At 46.3% G+C, this 21,545-nt stretch overlaps 1 protein-coding gene across 6 annotated transcripts in view; it reads left to right on the top strand.

Annotated features, from left to right (window-relative positions):
• LOC135899686 (radical S-adenosyl methionine domain-containing protein 1, mitochondrial-like) overlaps nucleotides 1-21,545 on the top strand; it is an 84,969-nt gene that overhangs the window by 14,280 nt on the left and 49,144 nt on the right. For 5 of the 6 annotated variants that reach the window (XM_065429012.2, XM_065429011.1, XM_065429010.2 and 2 more), the window contains 4 exons: nucleotides 3,602-3,694; nucleotides 5,278-5,367; nucleotides 10,389-10,439; nucleotides 15,750-15,803. In XM_065429012.2, coding sequence (XP_065285084.1) covers nucleotides 3,602-3,694; nucleotides 5,278-5,367; nucleotides 10,389-10,439; nucleotides 15,750-15,803 — 288 coding nt within the window. The remainder of the gene's footprint in view (nucleotides 1-3,601; nucleotides 3,695-5,277; nucleotides 5,368-10,388; nucleotides 10,440-15,749; nucleotides 15,804-21,545) is intronic. The other variant, XM_065429014.2, reaches the window with a different exon arrangement.

Genomic DNA, 21,545 nt, shown 5'->3' on the forward strand with positions numbered 1-21,545 from the left:
CTTTAGTTTTCTGCAGAATAATTGGGATCTTTATTGGGATTTTGTTGCTTTCCTTATGGATGACTACGGTGGCGGTAGAGCCACTATAGATGTCTTTCAATATTTGTACATACGGCTCGTCTACACCCTGATTCCGTAATGCCTGCATGACTGCTGAGGTATTCACTGAATCAAACGCTTTATCGTAATCAATTAAAGCTACATATAAGGGTTGGTTATATTCCACACATTTCTCTATCACCTGGTAGTGTGGATATGGTCTATTGTTGGGTAGCCTTTACGAAATCCTGCCTGGTCCTTTGGTTGACAGAAGTCTAAGGTGTTTCTGATTCTATTTGTGATTACCTTCGTAAATACTTTGTAGGCAGCGGACAGTAAGCTGATCGGTCTATAATTTTTCAAGTGTTTCGGGTTCCCTTTCTTATGGATTAAGGATTTGGATTTGGATTTTGTATTTCTTATGGTTCCTTCGAAGATACCGGTACGATTGAGGTCGTGAGGCATTGCGTATACAGAATGGCCAGTTTTTCTGGAACAATCTGCCCACCATCCTTCAACAAATCTGCTGTTACCTAATCCTCCCCAGCTGCCTTCCCCCTTTGCATAGCTCCCAAGGCTTTCTTTATTTCTTTGGTGTTAGGCTGCTGAGCACGAGGTCGTGGGATCGAATCCTGGCCACGGCGGCCGCATTTCGATGGGGGCAAAATGCGAAAACACCCGTGTACTTAGATTTAGGTGCACGTTAAAGAACCCCAGGTGGTCAAAATTTCCGGAGTCCCCCACTACGGCGTGCCTCATAATCAGAAAGTGCTTTTGGCACGTGAAACCCCATATATTATTATTTCTTTATTTCTTCTGGCATTATTTGTGGGATATAAATTTCTCTAGACTATGCTATCTTCCGTTATCGTCGTGGGTGCCACTGGTACTGTATAAATCTCTATAGAATTCCTCAGCCACTTGAACTATCTTATCCATATTAGTAATGACATTGCCGGCTTTGTCTCAACGCATACATGATTCTTGCCTATTCCTAGCTTCTTCTTCACAGCTTTTCGGCTTCCTCTATTCCTGAGAGCGTGCTCAATTCTATCCATATTATACTTCTTTATGTCAGCTATCTTACGCTTGTTGATTAACTTGGAACGTTCTGCCAGTTCTATTCTAGCTGTAGCGTTAGAGGCTTTCCTACATTGGCATTTCTTGATCAGATCTTTCGTCTCCTGGGATAGCTTACCGGTATCCTGTCTAACGACGTTGCCACCGACTTCTATTGCATGCTCCATAATGTTGCCTATAAGATTGTCGTTCACTGCTTCAACAATATGGTCCTCTTCCTGAGTCAAAGCCGAATACTTGTTCTGTAGCTTGATCCGAAATTCCTCTATTTTCCCTCTTACCGCTAACTCATTGGTCAGCTTATGTACCAGTTTCTTCCATTCCCTCCTCAAGTCTGGCCTAATTCGACATCTTACCATCCTATAGTCACTGCAGCGCACCTTGCCGAGCACATCCACATCTTGTATGATGACAGGTATGATCCCCTTGGGCTGTCCGAAATATCTCTGAAGGCCTGCCAATACACTAATAAGGCGTATTGGTGCTGTATAATTAAAGAAAATGTGCCATGTCCTGGACAATCGCCCCTTCTAACCTTTGGTATGCTTCACTGCCTAACGTTGCTGTATTGGGGCGAAACTGACTTTCGGCAACTGGCATTATGCAACTTCCACGCTCCCAGGCCATTAGCGAGGATTACAAAGGCTGAGCTGGTGCCATTGCTAACAGCAGCAAATTGTTCGAAGGAAAAACAGGGCACCAAACAGCAAGAAGCTTGATCGCGATTGAAGTAGCTAGGCCTAGCATTGCCACAATGTGGCTATGGCTGCCAGCGAATCTGCATGCGAAAGCGCCGGCTTGAGACGGCGAGCTCATCAAAATGGCGGTAGTGGTGGCCCTTATTGATGCTGTTTTGGACCTGTGGCCATGGCAAAAAGTCCAGAATATCGGATTGCAAAGGTATTTTACATCCGAAATTGCAGATGTTTGTATACATTGACGCTATGACGTACATGGCGGTGCCACGAAGGCATCAGAATTATTGGGTATGTCCAAAAAAATGGGGGTCCGGAAAATCGGCTGTTGACTGTACAGGACGCCTGTCGCTAACAGAAGTAATGGATGACCCGTGCCTGCACATTCCTGCACACAAATTCCTGCCACATTTTTTTTTTTTCATTGCGCACGGCATTGAGAGGTCCTTTCCAAGATCTTCCTTCGTGGCAGGATGAATGGAATGCTGAGAGCACTGCCGGGGCACAGTATGTTCGAATTAACCATCACCATTGCTTGCACGTTCAAATTACTGGGTGTCTTTGCCCACTGGAATACACATAACTTTGATGGGACCACAGTGTTAGTTCAAGTAAACTGAAAGTTCGAATGAATTGTGTTCGAATTCATGATATTGAACTGTAATACCTTACCATGGTTTAAGATTCAAAGTAACAATTTCTCAGTATGAAAATTCAAACAAGCATTAACACTTACACTCATTGGTCATTTTAATTTAGATAACTAGTGTTCTTCAGGCAGCATGGCATCAAAGTCCTCTGAATCAGAGTTCATTAGCAGTTCTTGAACTTCGCCTTACCTTATTATTTCTACATTCCATATACAACAATGAATATTTTCCCCTACGCTTTCTTGGCTTTATTATGCTTCCTTCATACTTCCGTGACTAAAAAAAAAATTATCCCTTGGTTCTGCTCTTCTCGTTCAAAAAAAACTGAAAAGTATCGCAGACGAGCTGAGTTATCCATTGGCCATTAAAACAAAAACACGCAGGCGAACTCACGTCGTCTATGGCACGGGAGGAGTTAGAAAGATAGAAAGTTGGGCGAGTTGGTACGGTAACATGATCATGAATTGGAACGCGAAGTGACACAGACAGAGACTAGAAGCAGACAGGACGAGTGAGTCCTGTCTGCTTCTAGTCTCTGTCTGTGTCACTTCGCGCTACAATTCAAGATTAGTACTGTATTTGAGAGCTATGCATAATGCATTAATTTTGTCTGCTTCAGATGTACTATTAGATGTAGTTTACAGAGTTGTAAATGTAATAGTATTGTTTTCTGAAAATTTACAGTTTTCATCAATTTATATGAAAATACTGCCAGCCTAAGTCTAAATTTCGCTTCCAACGGTCACTAGACTTTAAGGTTCTTTTTTTTTTAATTTAACAAACTGCATGAAACTTCGTGCAGTGCTTGCTGAGGAAAAAAACTTCCCTCTTCCAATGCATTCATATACTAGGCCCTGAGGCAAAGCTTTCTCTTAAGCCTGAATCCTTCACTACTACATTTGTTATAGCGCCTATATTGCTTTGGCATGTTCAGCTCCATCACTCTAACTATCGGGGGCGGTGGGCACATAAAACAGCATGTTGCGCTAATCATTCCTTGTTCTTGCATGTATCACGATAGAATTTTTCTAATTCTCGTGAATATACAGGGTCACAAGGAACATAGGGTTGTGCTCACAAGCATCAACTAGGGTATCAACTGGGAAGGATCACTAAAACCTCGCTTCCACGATGCAGGTGGTGCAGCTTGGCACCGCACATGTGTCCCTCTACGAACTTACCCTGGAGAGGGGTACCCAGCTCTTCAAGGAGGTCCAGGCGGGCTTACAGGTGCGTCCGCTTTTGCATGCCCCCTATATATGCAAAGATGTTAGTATACATTGTAGTCATGGTGGAGAGCCAAACACCACCATAGGTGTGATTAAAAATCTAACTGTTTTTGGGCAAACTTCTACTCAGCAAAGATGAACTACTCTTGAATTGCAACATTAGTGACGGCCATAGTCGTGGGTTGTTAAATCTAATCCCACGGGTTGAGTTCTTCTACTGATGCATGTGTCACTATAGATTCCAGGTTAATTACTGCTGTTCGTGTGTACAGTCAATTCCAGGTATATCAAACTCGGATCTATCGAATTATTATGCACCATATTTATTCGATTGTAAGCTCCCTCGATTGTGACACGCATCCGTTTGATGTGAACTAAAAGATGTGAACTAAAAGAAGATAGGTCCTTCGCAGTACCATGCACCTCATTCTTTTATACAGAAATATCGTATGTACTCAAATCTAGGCCGATAATTTTAAAAAAAATAGTCAGGTACCAAACTCTAGGGTCTGCTTAGATTCGAGGACATTAAAAAGCGTGCCACTTTGTAATTAAAAATGATAAATATGGTGCATAGCTAGCGCCATCTAGAAAAGTCAGTATTTGCAGCTGCTGCTAGCTGCGCCAGTACGACGAGTGATGTCGCCATTTTTACTTGTAAATAATGGCATGTGGCGTGTCGCTATCGTAATAGCACCAAACAGGCAGTGCCACAAACGAAAAGTTGTGCTAGCCGCAGAGGCATCGTCAAGCGTTCAAGACGGGCAGGATTTCAGCATCGATGAGAACATCTGTTGTTGGAGGGGACAACGGAAGACACATTTTGCATGTGCCACAATGAGGAGGTGATAGCAATGAGGAAGATAAGCTCGTGATAACAGAGAGGAGTTTTTCACTAAAATCGTGCCACATTTAGATGCATTTGAGCCGTGCCACACTGTCTGCGCATGCATGGGCACGTGGACACGAGCTTGCAAGCGTCTGCAAGCGTACGAGGCTAGCAGCGATGATGACGTAGAGTGAGCGCGGCATGTTCATATTAAATAGAGACTGTTTTCATTTGGTGAATGTTGTCATCACTTTTTGTACAACTTATATTCGAGGTAAGCTTTTAAAATTTTTTCTGGCTTCGGATATTCAGGGGTCGGCTTAGAATCAGGGCCAGCCTAGATTCAGATAAATATGGCACGTTTTTGTCTCATTTAGAAAAACGGTGATTTACTCCCAATGCACTAACGTTGCGATAAATAAAAGAAGTCACAGTTTCACCCGAAAGGCAATCAGTTGCAATAGCAAATTAGTAGACAGCTGTACTAAGTAAGGATAGTAATTATATCGGCCGTGTAAACTTTTGAACATTCGCTTACTAGCTAGATTAACAAGCATGGTGTCACGAGCGTACGAGCAAACATGAACACATCTCACTCAATGACCGCGGAAACACTTTATCAAAACGCTAGAGCGAGGAAGTGCGGTAGCAGGAGAGAGGGAATTGACCTTTGTACGGCTTCTCACTTCAAGGCTAACTAAGCAACGAGAATACAGCGCGGTGTGCCTAGATGCGCTCTCTTGCCTCCATCGCAGGTCGCTTTCAAGATAGGGGCTGCACTCGGCCGCGCCATACGTAGCAGCCACCGGTGTAGAACGCCTCTCCTGTTTGCGCCAGTCTCGCAAGCAAGTTTCGAGAACTTCGAACGCCCGTGATGCGGCCCAATTTCTGTCCGTCTCCACACACGTGATCGTTTTCCTTTAATTGCGGCATTGTGCTGAACTCGGCCTGTCTTTGCAGTCGGCACTTCCATGCTGGTGGAGCAAACGCAGAAAACAGGAAGACGGACGGTGGACTAACCTAACCACATATAGAGAGTCAAACCTCAATATATCAAACACGGATATATAAAATTATTGCGTATATTGAACACTTTCTATATCACCTGCAAAATAAATGCATTTTGAAATTTTTATTTCGAACGGTGTCGCGCTTAAAATGGATATATTAAACTCCGCCACCTCAGACCACATGCACTCTGTTGACAGGCGGTGAGCTTTCCTGCAACACCCTTGAAGATAGTGGTGGCGCAATGGGGGCTCCCGACTGCTGCGCACTATAGCTGTACAAGTCGATCGCACCGAGAGCGCCATTTGAACGTAACAGCATATGCATGCGGCGGCTTGGTTAGTTCGACAACGTCAACGACGCATTGCATTTGCTGCACTGACTATTCCTCAGGGCTGCCGGCTGCGCCTCGTGAGAACTGGCGGTTTGCATCCACAAAGACGCATGGCAGCGCACGCTCACTGGGCTCACATAGACACCTTGGCAGAAGCCACTTAATACATTGTTATTGACAGTGTTTCAAAATGCTTTGATTTACGGACCTGGAGATCGCAGCAGAAACAGCGGCCAAATGAAGACGCTGCCGAGGTTGATCCTACAAGTGCTGATGTTGCCCCGCTACCGACCTCAACTGAGGCTGTAACTGCTCTGGCCCTTCTACGCCGCTACAGCAGCGCAATAGAGGGCACCAGCCTATCGCTTCTAGATCGTTTAGACTATGTTGAGGAGTCAGTGTTTAAGCATGCAGCTGCCAATAAGAAGCAGGCTACACTGCTGCAGTACTTTCAGCCGAAAAACTTTGTGTTAAGCTTCAAGCGAGTACTTACTGCGCCACGATTAGTGCATGATCCGGGACCTTTCTTTGGAGCGTGCGTTCGGTTGTGCCTCGCGCGATTGGCCTAGGCCACGCCGACTTCACGTGGCCAGCGAAGTCGGTGCTGCCCAGGCTAATTCTGTGCGTTACAATTGACTGCGCGCTCACGGCTGACAAGGTCGGTGAGGTCTAGGCCAATTGTACGTAGCACAACAGAATGTGCGCTCCGAAAAATGATCCCCGATTGCGCCCTTGGTTCATTGAATTATTTGCAGAAGTTTTTGATGCATTTTTGACATGATTTTATATATTGAATTCTGGCTATATCGAACTCTTTCGCGATCTCCACGCTGTTCGATATATCGAGGTTTGACTGTGCTACAGCACATTGAGGAAGCTATGGCAGCTGGGCTCGAAGCTCTTAACAGGCAGCCATATTGAAATACTCATGGCAGTATGGTAACGCAGATTTAGCCTTTCACTCTATTCTAACGCGCACGCATATTCGGACCTGTTTTATTGGAAAGAAAGTGCATGCTAAATTCGAGTGAATATGGTATATAGATCCCCTTGAAAATTCCATGCAAAAATATAGTGCTGCCCTACGCATAGGTCGAAATCCCGTTCATGGCCACATTCGTTGTATCGGACGCTGTGCCACGCCACACTCCAGTTACACTCCAGTTAAGCTACACTCCAGTGCCACGCCATATCTCCAGTTGTACTTATCCCATCACAATAATTTTTTTTTTTCCGCAAGGTAGCGAATTGGCGAGTGAAATAGGCCTAAAATATGAAGAAATATTATCACAGAAAATTTCAAAAAATAATTTTTTCTGGAAGTTACTATCAGGTTTTACATAAAAAATTTTGACATGCTCCAATTTTGGTCCAAATTGGTCAAAACCATTCATTCTTGCCTGGTTGGACCCCTGTATCATCCTTGATCAATTTAGTGTTCAAGCATTTGCCTTAATCGCCATGAACATGTCGTGAAATGCTTTTTGTCGTTTACTCAAAATGACATTTCTGATGGTGATGTAGTTTTGGAGTGACAATACAGGGTCTGTTCTGAAAGTAGTAGGACTCATTCTTTTTAAAATTTAGTCATGAGAATAGTACAGACGATTAGAATTTTTCAAAGTAGCATCCTTCCACATCTACACACTGCTGCCAACGAGTTTTTCACTTTTCGTACGTCTCCAGGAACGCCTGGACCGGAATGCTGTTTAGCGTCCTTGTCACGGCCTGTTGAACCGCGTGTACCGATCTGTGATGCTTCCCCTTGAGCGTCAAGTTTATTCTCGGAAATAGTAAAAAAGTCTGGCAGGGGCAAGTCGGGGCTGTAGGGAGGCTGAGGCAGCGTTGTCACCTTGTGCTGGGCAAGATACTCCACTACGTGCAACGCTGTGTGGCTCGGCGCATTGTCATGGTGCATCCGCCAATTGTTGGCGATGGCTGGGCGGATACGAACAATGCGTTTTCGTAGTCTTTTGAGGACTTCCATATAAAAAACTGCAATAACTGTTTGTCCGGGTGGTACAAACTCTTTGTGGATGACTCCATGTTGATCAAAAAAGCAAATGAGCATGGACTTTTGCTTAAATTTACTCATTCATGCTTTCTTGGGGCATGGGGAAGAAGGGGTGTGCCATTTTGAGCTCCTGGTCATAATCAAACACCCACGTCTCATCACCGGTCACTACATTGTCTAAAAAGTCAAGGTCCTCATTCACATGAAGAAGATCCTGGCAGGTTGCTTTCCGGTTGGCCTTTTGCTGAAACTCGTGGCACAAACTTCGTGCACACTTTCCTCATGGCTAAGTTTTTGTCACAATCTCAAAAACTTGGGTTTGAGGAATGCTCAAGTCATCCGCAATCATTCTGATACTCATCCTATGATCACTGTTCAGTAAATTTATTACTCGCGACACATTTTTGTTGGTCTTGCTGGTCGAAGGGCATCCGGAGTTGTCGTCGTCTTCCACTCTTTCCCTACCTTCTCGGAACAGCTTGTGGCACTCAAGAACACCTGATCTACCCACGTCAGCATCACCGTGGGCCTCCTTAATCATGTCGCGAGTCTCTTTGTCCATTTTACCAAGCTTTACACAAAATTTAAAAACGTATCGCTGATACAGTAGTTTGCTCCATGATTCTCCATGACGACGTGTTTCGACAGGGGTTCACAGTACAAGCAACTTGCTCTTTTGAATGTTCTAGAGCCGACTGCCGATTTTTCCCACCGTTCCCAATATCCCCCTTCACCGACCCTGTGCGTGCAGACCGCCTCTTGTCCGCCCGTTCACCCAGGAAAATACCAGTCCTACTACTTTCAGAACAGACCCTGTATCTCTGTTTTTACTTATCCTATCAAAGTAATGTTTTTTTTTTGTCAGAAAGGTGGACAAATGGGAATTGAAATAGGCCTAAAATATGAACAAATATTATTGAAAAAATGTTCAGAAAGTAATGATTTGTCGAGGCTTTTACTAATGCCTTTTGCTTACAAAAGTTTGGCATGCAGTAACTTATGCCCAAATCAGTCTAGAACATTCATTCTTGTAGCACTGCAACTTGTGATCATTTAACATCATTTTGATATGCTAGTCTCCTTCATAACAACCAGCATTTTAGAGAAAACTTGCCTCTAAATTAGTCTGTACAAAAAATATGAATTGCTTATATTTTGAAAAACACTTCGTGCACAAAAACACCAATTGCGTATTTGAAATCGGCATGTCAGAATACATAAGTGATGGAAGTTTGATCAAATTTTGCTCATAGATAAAGTAAAGTAATCTAATAATAATTGAAGTCGTTTATTCCTAGCATGTAGGCAGAATCCTGTGCATTTTGCCGCACAATATCACCGCTAAGGGTGATTTTCTTGGCCCACAACTCCACAAACCAGGTGTAAACTGCCTTGTCCAAGGCCTCGTGCACAGCCTGAGTCACTTTCTTGTGCTTCGCTGATGTTCCTGAAGCTAGCACTTTGGCTATAGCATCCTTGCTCTTCAATATTTTCAAAGGAAAGCTTGCCAGAATTCCAAAGTTCTCTGCGATGACTGATTTTCTTTCTTTTCAGCTTCAGCCTAGGTGATAACTCTATCCATCTCTTCTAGCGACAAAAACTTGTGTTTCTTTGTCAGCTGCGATGTGCTTCAGCTGATGACCCAACAGCTTCGAGGGACAATGATGAAATGGAGTGCAATTGTTCGCTGTCAAGCGCGTTGCCCGAATGCCTCGTCGCACCCTGCTGGGATTTGACCTCGCAACCGCTACTTTGTATAGTGATTCGTGTTGTACACCATAGCCATTTTCACAAAACTTTGTAGAAAATGAATAATCAGAAATACTATAAAAATAAAATTATTGCATTTGTGTTATTTGTACACACACCATTTTCCTAACTAACATGACCCAAAATGTTTCCTCAGAGCTCGGATGCTCCTCCATAAGAGCGCGTTGCTTCGCCATCACCCATGTGGCATGGCGGCTTTGTTTTATTTAAATACATTGCGTCATGGCCTGAGCAGCTGTAGTTCCTGTTTTTTTTTTTTATGCTATCAATGTCGATGGCTTGTCAAGGCATGAAAAAACAGTTTTAGGGGCTTTTATGAGCAACAGTTTAAATAATTTTGCCCATGTATGCTCTGTAAAAACATTGTTGAAGTGAAAATGTGTAAATACTTCGTTGAAGTGAAAATGTGTCTGCGAAGTTGTTTGTTTTGGAAGGAAATTTTAATGCATTATGTTCTGTGGAATATTGACGGGGAATTTAAGAAATCTTCGTTGAGGCGAACATTTTATTGAAGTAGATTTCATTTTGCCGGGATTTGACTATTCAGTATTCACACACCTTTAATAGAAGCAAAGGTTGACAAAAGTTGAGGCTGGCTTTGAGGACTTGGGCCTCCTTCAGGCTGGCGTTATGCTGGCTTTTCTATGAATGGGTTAACCCACAACCTAGACCTACTCACTAACAGCATATGCTGTTTCCACATCGTCCCCCTCATACGTTGCAAATGTTCTTTGCTGCAGTCCCTGCCAGACAGTGAGACGTGCTCCCAGATGTACCTGGCCGCTGTTGAGGTAAGGAGCCAGCTGCGCAAATAACTCTCACATGCTTGGTGTGTTTGTTAGGGGAATGCAAATATTTGAAGTTTGGCTATGAGTCCAGGGGTTTTTGCTTAGTTCCTGCTGATTCAGTGAACTGGTGTTAAGATGAAAAAGCAACAGCTTCTTGATCTTGCTCATGGCTTGTTCACATTCCGCCATCCATTCTGCATACAGCTTTGAACATTATCCTTGAATGGCTTGTTCAAGGATATTTCCAGAGGTTGCAGCATTGATGTAAGACTGCCTGGGATAATGGCTAGACCAGTCTGCAGCCCCTTTACCTTCGCCCGAACGCAGTCAACAAGCTGTCGACGACGAGCAGCGATGGGTAAAGTGCAATTGACGACTGATCATTCGGACTCCGTGGGAAACGTAAATAAGTCCAAACTATCGAATGTAAAAAAAAACGTCAATGTATCCAAAAAAGAAAATTATCGCTTTATTTAGGTTGTAAAGGCGCTGTGCTAGGAAGAAGTGGTCGATTCATTGCTGCACACACTTTTGCTTACGTGCAACCAGGTGGGCCTGTATTTCTTCTTGTTTTGAGTTGTGCTGTACAGCGATACAAGGTCTGCAAAAACTTGAGTAAGATCTGCTTGTGAAGGCTCAGGAGTACACAGCGCGTCATCTTCGAGTCAGATCGCTGTTTGAGGGTGGGAGTACATGCTCAATTATTATGTGAAGCATATTAACATAGGTTTCGGGCCTTCGCGCGACACCCGGCGGTGGCCACCATTGACCCTGAAGTGGGGTCACGTGACATGACGTCACGTGATGACGTCACACAGGCTGCAGATGGGGCCTCATATCGCGCCGTCGGTCGCCTCCTGGCGGTGGCCACCATTGACCTTCAAGTGACCTTCAAGTAGGTCACGTGACATGATGTCACGTGATGACGTCACACCGGCTGCAGATGGGGCCTCATATCGCGCCGTCGGTCGCCTTCCGGCGGTGGCCACCATTGACCCTGAAGTGAGATCACATGATGTGACGTCACGTGATGACGTCACACCGGCTGCAGATGGGGCCTCATATCGCGCCGTCGGTCGCCTCCCGGCGGTGGCCACCATTGACCCTGAAGTGAGATCACATGATGTGACGTCACGTGATGACGTCACACCGGCTGCAGATGGGGCCTCATATCGCGCCGTCGGACGCCGCCCGGCGGAGGCCTCCACGCTTCGTTTCGCGCCGTCCTGCGCCACGCGGCGGCGGCGCCACCATCGCTGCATCACGTGATATGTGACGTCACGCCAGGGATGAAGCGGCGCGCGCCCGCCGTCGCGTCAGTCTCTGTGCCCGCAACCGCGCCAGCATCTTTGCGCCGGGCGTGTATGCGGTCAAGATGCCTCCAAACGCTAAGGATACGCTAAGGTTACGCCCAGTGGATGCTTCGCATCCACTGGGCTTAACCTTGATAATCCTCCAATTTTTTCGTCATCGTACAGTTCGGCACACGACGAAACCGCTCTGTCGATGTCTGCAAAGTCTTCAAATGTAACGGTGGCAAGAATCTGTACACTGGAGCCTAACAGGTCATCGGTGATGTCCGCATTTGAGCTGGTTGTGGTAGACGGCACAACGGCTGTTCAGTTACAGAGTCGGGTTCATTTGGACTGCGAGGGCACTGTTGGTGCCATTTGATGCAGCCTCACTATAACTTCAGGAGAAAAACGTCTTGAAGCCAGTACAGTGCTGTCTGGAACACAAACTAAACGAACAAGTATAGTATGGCAGAATGCTGTCAGGAAGGCAAACTCAACAAACAGAATCGCAATAGCTGGCCATGTGCGTGGGTGCCGGAATAAGATGTGATGATCGCAATGCTGATGCAACCTCCCAAATTGGGCAAAGCCTCCAAGATTGGCATTAGCATTTAAATCTTTGAGGCGTAGAGCAGCAACCAAGGCTAGGCCTCAAAGACTGCCATCTAGTGTTTAATCTCTGAGGCCCTACTTGATGTCGAGGTTGCCAGAGGAGATAATGGTGGCAGAGTTGGCACAGACTGCAGCCACGGACGGAGTCTAGATGATCAAATGTAGGGCTGGTGGTTATCCAAAATATCGGTTGTCTCTACAAATTAAGTTTGTGGGGCAATTGGTGGTGCCACAAAGCTGTCTGGATTATTGGTGTCCGATTTAGCGGTCGGCGACTGTAGTGCCCCTGGGCGACGTCCCCAAACAGTTCTGACCCAATGAACCATAAGGTCTGCGGTCATCTACCCTTTTTCTTGCACCCGAATGTGAGAAAGCCTGGAGGGAACTTTCTTTTTTGGACGCCCTTTTGCTTGAAAATTACAAAAAGTAGCACTTTTCGTCCGTCCGCTATCACAGCGAGCATGACGGTGCACCTTTGTTTTTCAGCACCTGTAGTCCTAATGTGCATACTCTGCACACCTTTTTGTTAGACTGTTGTGCTACTCAGCATGTCAAAATTTAGCAGCATTTGGTCTGCGTTGCCGATCTGCGAGAGCAGAAAGTTCTTCACCTGCTAGATCCTAATCACAAAGCGATGAAAGTCAGCGATCTTGTCTTTATACGCCGAGGGCAACGTTGTCTTGTCTTTGTCTTTATACGCTGACACAACGTTGTCCATCGCGTAAGTGACAGGCCACTTCTGTGCATAAATCTCTTGGCCCACCCATTGCTCGAGCAGAAATCTTGTGCCGGGATACCTTCCGTCCTTGCAATTATGCAGGCCTGGTTCCTGACAAATTCAATTGAAACGGCACATTCTCCTGCACGGAGGCCCTTGATGTATTCAAGGAGTGCTGCTTCAACCTGTAAATATTTCCCATGAAAGGCCCGGCGTGTCTTGGTGGCTTTTAGCTTTTTGTGCTGCCATCGTCAGTAGCGGACGCAAAACTCGTCAACACGGAAGTGCCTGCTGGCTGCCCTGTTGCCATAGTCCAGAGCATACTCAATCACTTTCAACTTGAAACCAGCCATGTAGCTTCTATATCAGCCCACAGCGAAGCAACATGAACAAAAACAATGCCCATGCCTGCTTCTCACCTGCGACCATTCGTGCTACCAAAATCTGTAGCTGTGATTTTTGGGGGTGCAGTGAATACTCGAGGAAAAAACTTAAATCTTATTTTTGATGGGCAATGTGGGCACTGTGAGCTTTATGCAAGTGCGAGAATTATGCAAGTAAATATGGTAGGGGGAGAAAACAAGTGGTGCTACATGCAAATTTGACAGGAAAAAGACGATAAGCTTCAACTGTATATTTATTTTTGTAGCTGTCCCTAATTTATAGCTGATGCACTACTTAATGTGCATGTCCGTCATCATGCACAAAGGACAAAACAAAAAACAAAAAGAAAGTGCCGTTGTCTTCTGTTATTCAACCCTGACGGGACCTACGAAATCGGTCGCCTTATCTGGTGGGCTGAATTATACAAGAGACATGAAAAAGATGAAAATACACTGTGGAGTCATTTGGGGCAGTAAAGTCGAACCCGACTATGTCAAACCCGTTTACATTGAATTATCCTGTATATAGAACAATTTCTGAACACTGTGTTGTTACAATGAGTATATATAGCCGAAGTTATGCTTACATCGAACAAAAATAGCAGCGAGTCCCGATACATAGAATCTCAAGTGGCGCAAAAGTGCCCCTAGAAGTTGGCTTTCCTTGGTGGCAGCGAGGAAACCCGGCGGCACGGCTCCATCCACCAGCTCTTCCTCCTGACTGTGCGGCGTCGTGCGATTCGTCAACACCTCCCTGCAATAATGGTCCTGGCCCACCTGCAGCGCATGCTCAGATAGCCAATCAGAGGCTCTTGTGCACTCGTAAAAGATGGTGGAAGAGTGGAAGTGCGCGTGCTCTCACTGCTTTTCTGGTTCATTGTGTTTGCGCCTTGTGGGCCTTCTCCTGCAGTGCTGCCGTGATGGCTAGTGCGAAGTGACGAAAGTTGCTTTTTGCCATGAAGCTCGAAATCGTGAATCGATTCGAACACAATGAGAAGTTAGATGTTGCCGTAGCATGTGACATTCGGAAGAGCACTCTCACCACGATCTTGAAGGAAGAATAAGGGAAAGATTAGGGCTAAAGCGGACCAACTCGTGACGTGACGCCCGTGGCGCCCGACGCTTATGCACGTCGACGTCGAGGGGGCTGTGTGCAAGTGGTTCATCCAAAATGGCTTCAGACGCGCCGGCTTCTGCGTGCCGGCTTCCGCGTGCCCAGTGGTGACTGAAAATTCTGATGAGTGCGACGAAGCCGTTGCCGATGTCGCCGAAGTTTGGAGCAAGCTGTCAGAATTTCCGGAAGCCGTTGATGGATCAATGGTTGATGAGGTCGTGAGTGCGGATGACGGTGTCGCGACCACAGGAGAGCCTGAAAATGGAAGACTACGCTGCCGACATCGTACCGAGCACAAGTGATATTGGGCACAACGAGGAAAGCAACGACGATCCTTTGCCGGCATCATCCGAGGTGATTGGTGCACTCGCATTAGTCTGGTGCTTCTGCGCGAATGTGGAAGGTTGCGACCTCAGCTGCTCTGACTCTTTAGACAGTGTGTGCGTCGCAGGCAGCGAAATTTCCCAAGCAGAAGAAAATACAGGACTATTTCATGCGAAACTAAGCTAGTTTCAACAATAAAGTGCTTTTTTAAGCGCTATGTGCTTTTATGATGCCAAATTATTTTGCAGGCTTATATCGAATTATGCCCTATATAGAACTGATAGGCATTTTCTTTTGCGAATTTGATATAACCAGGCTCGACTGTATTTGCCCTTATTTAAACACTTCACTGAATCGAATGTGCACCCACTTGTTTTCAGTTGAATGTAGAAAACTAAAGTGAAAATGGCATTTGAGCTCCTAAACGAAAAAGTCAAACATGCACCCGATATTTAGCAAGAAAAACATAGCATGCCTCTGATTCTGGTAACAAAAAAAAATGTAGCATGCTTGCAGTGCTGTCTACAAGCTGAAGATGAAACCAGCCAGCTTTATTTTTGCAGAATAGAAATATATATTGTTTACTGTAAAAAGTCGTGCATACGTATTAAAAAAAAACGCAAGAAAGAATGTACGATCTGAAGTGACAAAAAAAATTTTGACACACTCAATTGTAGTCGACATCTACATAATGCGAAGCATTGCGTGGATCATGCACATGAGGCATGTGATGTACATCAAGTCTGTACACCTTTAGCTTTGCATTTACTGCTACAGCATAACACAGTATAATGGATACATCTGAGAGTGCCAGACTATGTGCCACTTGACTTTGCCATTTAACTTTGCCGTTGAATCCTCTTTTAGGTCTTGGAGCGTGAAGGACTACTACGCTACGAGGTGTCCAACTTTGCCCACAAGGTACACATTTTTTCGTAGAACATTTGTAAAATGTTTTCTTTTTTTAAATCTTGGCAGCTGCAAACTAATTGCTATCATAGACAAATGAGACCTGAACTTTAACATTCGAATCAGAGTGACAGAAGGGAAGACTACTCTGGGGGAACACAGATGTATTGGTACACATGATTAGAACATCAATGTGCGATACGCCATTCTTCGTACTGGAGAATGGACTTGCTGTTATCACATTTTGTGAGTTAAACTCTTGAATTTTTCAGGTTAGTGTTTCAGTTGCCCTGTTTGTAAATCATTTGTCTATGAGGCTAGTACAATGACCTACATTTCATTCCAACAATTTTAAAAGAAGAGTTCTTCCTCATTGCGGCACTCTTTTTCCTCATATTATGTGGCGAAGTTGCACTTCATCATGCCTGTCATGTTTGCCATGACCAGAGGGTGCGTGCTCGGGCGATATTTGCGAGGAAAGCTCTGGCTGTTTGTTCGCTCAGTCGGGAATCAAGGCCGGCCTCTTTTTCTGCCCGAGTATACTGTAAAGTGCTGTATACATCTCAGTCCCACGTCCTCCTACACTTTTTGTCTCCACATTATTCAGTAAAACAATTGGATTTTGTGCTTGTCCTGTTCGTCCTGAGAGAAGGGATAACCACCATTGTATGGCACATGCACTTCGCCGTCTGAAGCGCGGACTGCCATGGAGACGAACCAGTTTCACTGCCTCTTGGCAACTAAGAAGTCCTACTGAACCAAGCAGACAATGATGCCAAGTACTTTATTGAAGCATACACACCAAGAAGGTCAATCTCCTGTGTTACTGGCAAACGTGACAGACAGAGAGGAGAATACAGAATTGAGAAAGCCAACTTTATTGGAGCATGGCTGCTTGTAGAAGCTACAGTGGTGGAGTGCCATATGGACATGCAGTAGAACCTCCTTATTAAGCACCCAATTAATGTACACAAATGGCTAAAACATAGTTGCAACGAATCCCTGACCTAGCCTCCTTAGAGACTAATGTATTGGCTGACCACTTAAGGGACCCTGAAACAATTTTGACGATTTTCTACAAACGTACTGAGTCGTTAGAGTAGGTCCTTCTGATCATTAATTGACACATCTAAGTGCTATGCGTAAAGCATGTAATTTATTATAAGGTTTTAAAAATGCACATCGCTGCTGATCGCAGCACGCTGCTCGGCGGAATTTTAAGCCGCCCCTACCCATATGACCAAAATCACCCATATGATGTCAGTGGGGTGACCTATCCAATTGGCTGACCAGGGCGCGTGATTGATAATTTTTCCAACTTTATGGTAAACAAATAATCTTCGTAATAGTTGGAATGTTAGTTCATTTGTTTTTATAAAAAGAAAGTAACATAAAGAGAATGCACAAGAACAATTTTTCAGTACACTTCAGCACTTCCGGCACACAGGAAGTGTCGTCTGCTTGTGTTACAACGTACAGTGAAACCTCGTTAAACCGTAGTCGGCCGGAGCTCGGAAAAAGTACGTACTAAACGGTAGTACTGTTTAAGTGATATAGCATGAGATTGCCCACTTACCTGTCGAAAACGGCACTCAGAGAGAGTGCGATGAAAGGGGAAAAAACATGCAGTATTTATTCACTTCGCGGGACGCAAGTGTTATTTTCGTTTGATGTCGTGGCGGCCTAGCACGACGACAGCGGCCTCAAACTTACTGAAGCTGCGTGCCAGCTTCTCAGCCAGCCCCCCTCCTCTCTGCAAACACTCGCACGGCAGATTCCTCGTTGGCGTTACGTATTCTCCGTGCACGCGCGCAGTAGTGCTGCATAAGTCCCGGGGCGCCTTTTTCATTGCCGGGTGCCGGAGTTCGGAAAACTTTTCGTTTGGAATAGTTACGTTATCGCGCCCCTGTTCTCCTTGCGATGATCGCATTCATGAGGCTCACGTAACGCGCAGCTTCTGCCACTGTCGGGCCTGAATAGCCCGTGCTGTTGCTTTCCGTGTCGTCCTCATCACTGTCGCTAGTTGACACTTCGGCAACAACAGCGGCAACGATGGTGAAAAGTCGAACCTCGTAGCCGACATCTCTTCGCGGTCGCAGCAGCGCTGCCGAGCAACTTTGCATTCTAAATGCCACACACTGTAGTCAACAGCAGATCCATGTTGCGGGCCAGCGCCGACTTCTTCGTGTCACCTTCGGTAGCACGGGCGGTGTCTAATTTTTCTTCTATGCTGAACACCCGCCGTCTTTTTTATCCTAGCTTCGGCATGATGCGAGTCGTCGCTCGCACAACGCCACAACGCTCTCTGGCACAGCGTCCATGCGGCGTCGAAATGATGTTGATGTTGATGCGGCTTCACGTGCAAACGCACAGGGCGCTTGGAGGCCGTTGTACCGATCTCCGAGGCTTGTTGTTCTGCCGGGCTGCCCGATGGAGACGACGCACCGCCGTGTTTGCGCGACGAAAAGTGGAAACGCTACGTTTTAACCGATGCGTACGCAGTAAGCTGGTACGGTTTATGCGAATACAAAATACATTATGTTCAGTGGCAGCTGAGTCGGGGAATTGACTTTACTACTTTTAAACCGAAACTACTGTTTAAGCGGGTACGGTTTAACGAGGTTTTACTGTACTCCATTTTGACGAGAGCTCCGCGGTCAGAGTTGGTCTCAGTCTTTTCGCGAGCACTATGATTCGACTTTGTTGGCTTGTGGACTGCAAACCTAGCGACTGGCAATATGTCAAGCTGCGACATCGTGTCCCTCTGCAAGGCAGTATACAAGCGAACTGGCTGCTGCGCATCGGACTGCCGGTATCCGATCGGCGCCAGGATTTGCGCGTTTGTGGCCGTCACTTTACACCGCAAGATTACTAACACAATAGCGTTTCGCGAGTCCGGTATTAGGGCAAATGCAAGCGAAAGGGGACAGGGTCTGGCTTCTTGACTGTGCCGGGATGAGCCACGAGATGAGCAGAAGGGCAAATGTGAATGGTCTGCACGGTGCAGCCACCTGGTGGCACAGAGCTCAACCTTACGCAGTAGCAGCAACGAAGTGTATTCTTCTTTGCTGCTGGTGTGTATTTTTCACAGGAGTGTAATCATCAACACGTTGATTTATAAATGTTTAAAACGTTTTACACTTGGTTAGATCAATATTAGCGCTTTGTTTGACTGGTTAAGCGCTGCGCCAGCAAGTGTCTGGACCGTGCAGACCGATCAGGCTTCTCACATACGTCTACGCTAAAGTTCCTTCATCAGCTTGAGTTTATGCCTCCAGTCATTTGCTGAAATGACCAGCTTGCCTGTGGTTACCGGAATACCGGACACGCTCGGCGCTACGACAGAATGCTCGCAACGCACTCTGCTTCGATAGCTCTCGGTCGACGGCCAAGCGGCTGGCGGAGAGATCTCGCGCGGGAGGGGGCGTGCTCCAAAACAACCGGAAGTGAACGATGTGACGTCGCATCGTGACGCTGAACCAGTGAAGGTGGAGCTTAGCGCCGCTCGCTTGGCAAGCGAGTTGAGGAGGAAAAGCATAGCTAGGGAGGAGGGTAACTTCTAATCGCTTGCAGCTCCATTAATGCGTAACGCTTCACTTAAATTGTGGTGCGAATGTTCTACTTAGGTAAGCTGTACCCTACGCGCCTACAAAATTTGTCCGAACCGTTTCAGGGGCCCTTTAAGCCTTAGCAACTCATCATACGATTACAGGTTGGTGTGTGCCATGATCTCTTTTTGTCGTGTAGAGGCTAACTGCGCTGCTTCGACTTGCGATAAGGCTGACAACGCACTGTGCCACAAAAGTTGTTCTGGCTTTATCTACCACTGATTCTGGCTTTGATGTGGGTGTGACAATGCGCATGCAGATAAGCATAATAAATGCACAGAGGTGTGCTGGCAACCTTGGCCAAAAAACGTGGCCGTCAACAGGCAAGCCTGCATGACTTTTTCAGGATATTGACACGTGTACTTATCTTGATCAGGCGACCACGTTTCGCCGCTTAACAAATGTAATCGCACAGTGCGGGACGCGCCTGTATGTATCCGAAGTTTCTGGAAAGTTATCGATGCTTCTACCCGGCTGTCTGTTGTCGCCGAATCTTGTGTTATCTGATTTCATCGCGTGACGCGAATGGTGTAGAACTTTGTGGAAGGCACGTGGGTCCCGACGATTAGTCTGGAACATTCGACAACTGATCTATAGCCCCGTTTACATGAATGTGACAGTGGCGCATTGCATTTCCAAGCGCATTTGGGAAAGGTGATGCGACGCCGTTTACATGTAGCGCCTTAATTCTCGCGAGAACGTAGCGCCACATGGTGCCGTATAAGGGAAGTGCAACCTACTTCCGGTGCAACTGGTTTCCGGTAGTAGGCCGAGTGCACGTTGGTGGCGGAGTGCCGAGAAACAGACAGCTTTAGTTTAGCGTACGCAACTTATAGCGTACGCTATATGCTATAGTGTAGCGGAGGCAAAGCCGCGCACGTGTTTTGCAGATTTAGTTGGACGGCGAGATCTTCGGATCTCAGAGGCCATATGCCGTCGTTGCGGCTATTTTCCGATTCTAGCGATAGGTAGCGCTGACATCTCGAATGTTTCTTTCATTAGGCTTCGACTCGTTCGAAACGAGAAGCGATCTCGAAAACACCCCAAAGGTATCCATAATACTCCGTCATCGAAGCAGCCTGAGACTAAGCGAAAGCCGTTTACACAATCATTTGCTGCGAACGAAGTGCATTTTACAAAAGCAACGCCAAATTCAATTCGAAGCGGGCAGCCGAGATCGCCGCCATGTTGATGGCTAATTCCTTCCCATCGTTCCTAATGCGACAATCCTGTGTTTACATGCTCCGCGAGAGTCGACTCGCGCCCGTTAATCTACCCTCGCCTGGCACATAATTGCGATGCGCCTTCCTAGCACATTACTGCTGTTTACATGAATGTGATGCGCTAGAAATGCGATGCGATGCGACACTGTCGCATTCATGTAAACGCAGCTTATAAAAGCCGATGCGCTTGATCCGCAGATCAGATTTTCGCCGATCGCCAACTGTGTTCGCTGCTATCGTTGTGCTTTAAGTGTAGCCTGTTTTGTGGGCACAGGTTCGCCTAATAAAAGCTAGTTTTGTCCTTCACAGTACTGCTACTGTGTTCCTTAACGTCACTACCACGTGATATCTGGTGGAGGTGTGGGATACTTGACGGCGGGCTACAGCGGCGTATGTCCTCGCTTGCGGCTGAGGTTGCGGCAATTCAGGGGCTACTCCGAGTTGATGTTGTACCATTTCACGTACGGTGTTGGCAATCAACTCCACTTGAGGCTGTGATGACGGGAACACCTTTTGCAGCTCCTCCCGCACGACCGCTCGGATAGTCGCGCGCAGGTCGTCGGTGGCCAGTGACTGAACTCCGGCGTAGTTTGTCGAGTTAGAGCGGCGGTTGAATTGCCGGTTCCGCATTTCCAGTGTCTTCTCGATGCTGGTGGCTTCGTCAAGAAGAACTTCTCACAAGTCCACGCCAACTACCTTCTTGTTGTCCCGTCAGGACTTCGTCCAGAAGTATTGCACGCCCTACATGACGATCCGACCGCTGGACACCTTGGATTTTCCCGGACACTATCGAGGATACAAGAAAAGTATTATTGGCCGCACCTGACCGCCGACGTCGCCCGTTATGTCAGAACATGCCGAGACTGTCAGCGACGCGAGACACCGCCGACAAGGCCAGCCGGATTACTACAGCCAATCGAGCC

This window comes from Dermacentor albipictus, chromosome 7, assembly GCF_038994185.2.
Source record: "Dermacentor albipictus isolate Rhodes 1998 colony chromosome 7, USDA_Dalb.pri_finalv2, whole genome shotgun sequence".
Classification (NCBI taxonomy): domain Eukaryota; kingdom Metazoa; phylum Arthropoda; class Arachnida; order Ixodida; family Ixodidae; genus Dermacentor; species Dermacentor albipictus.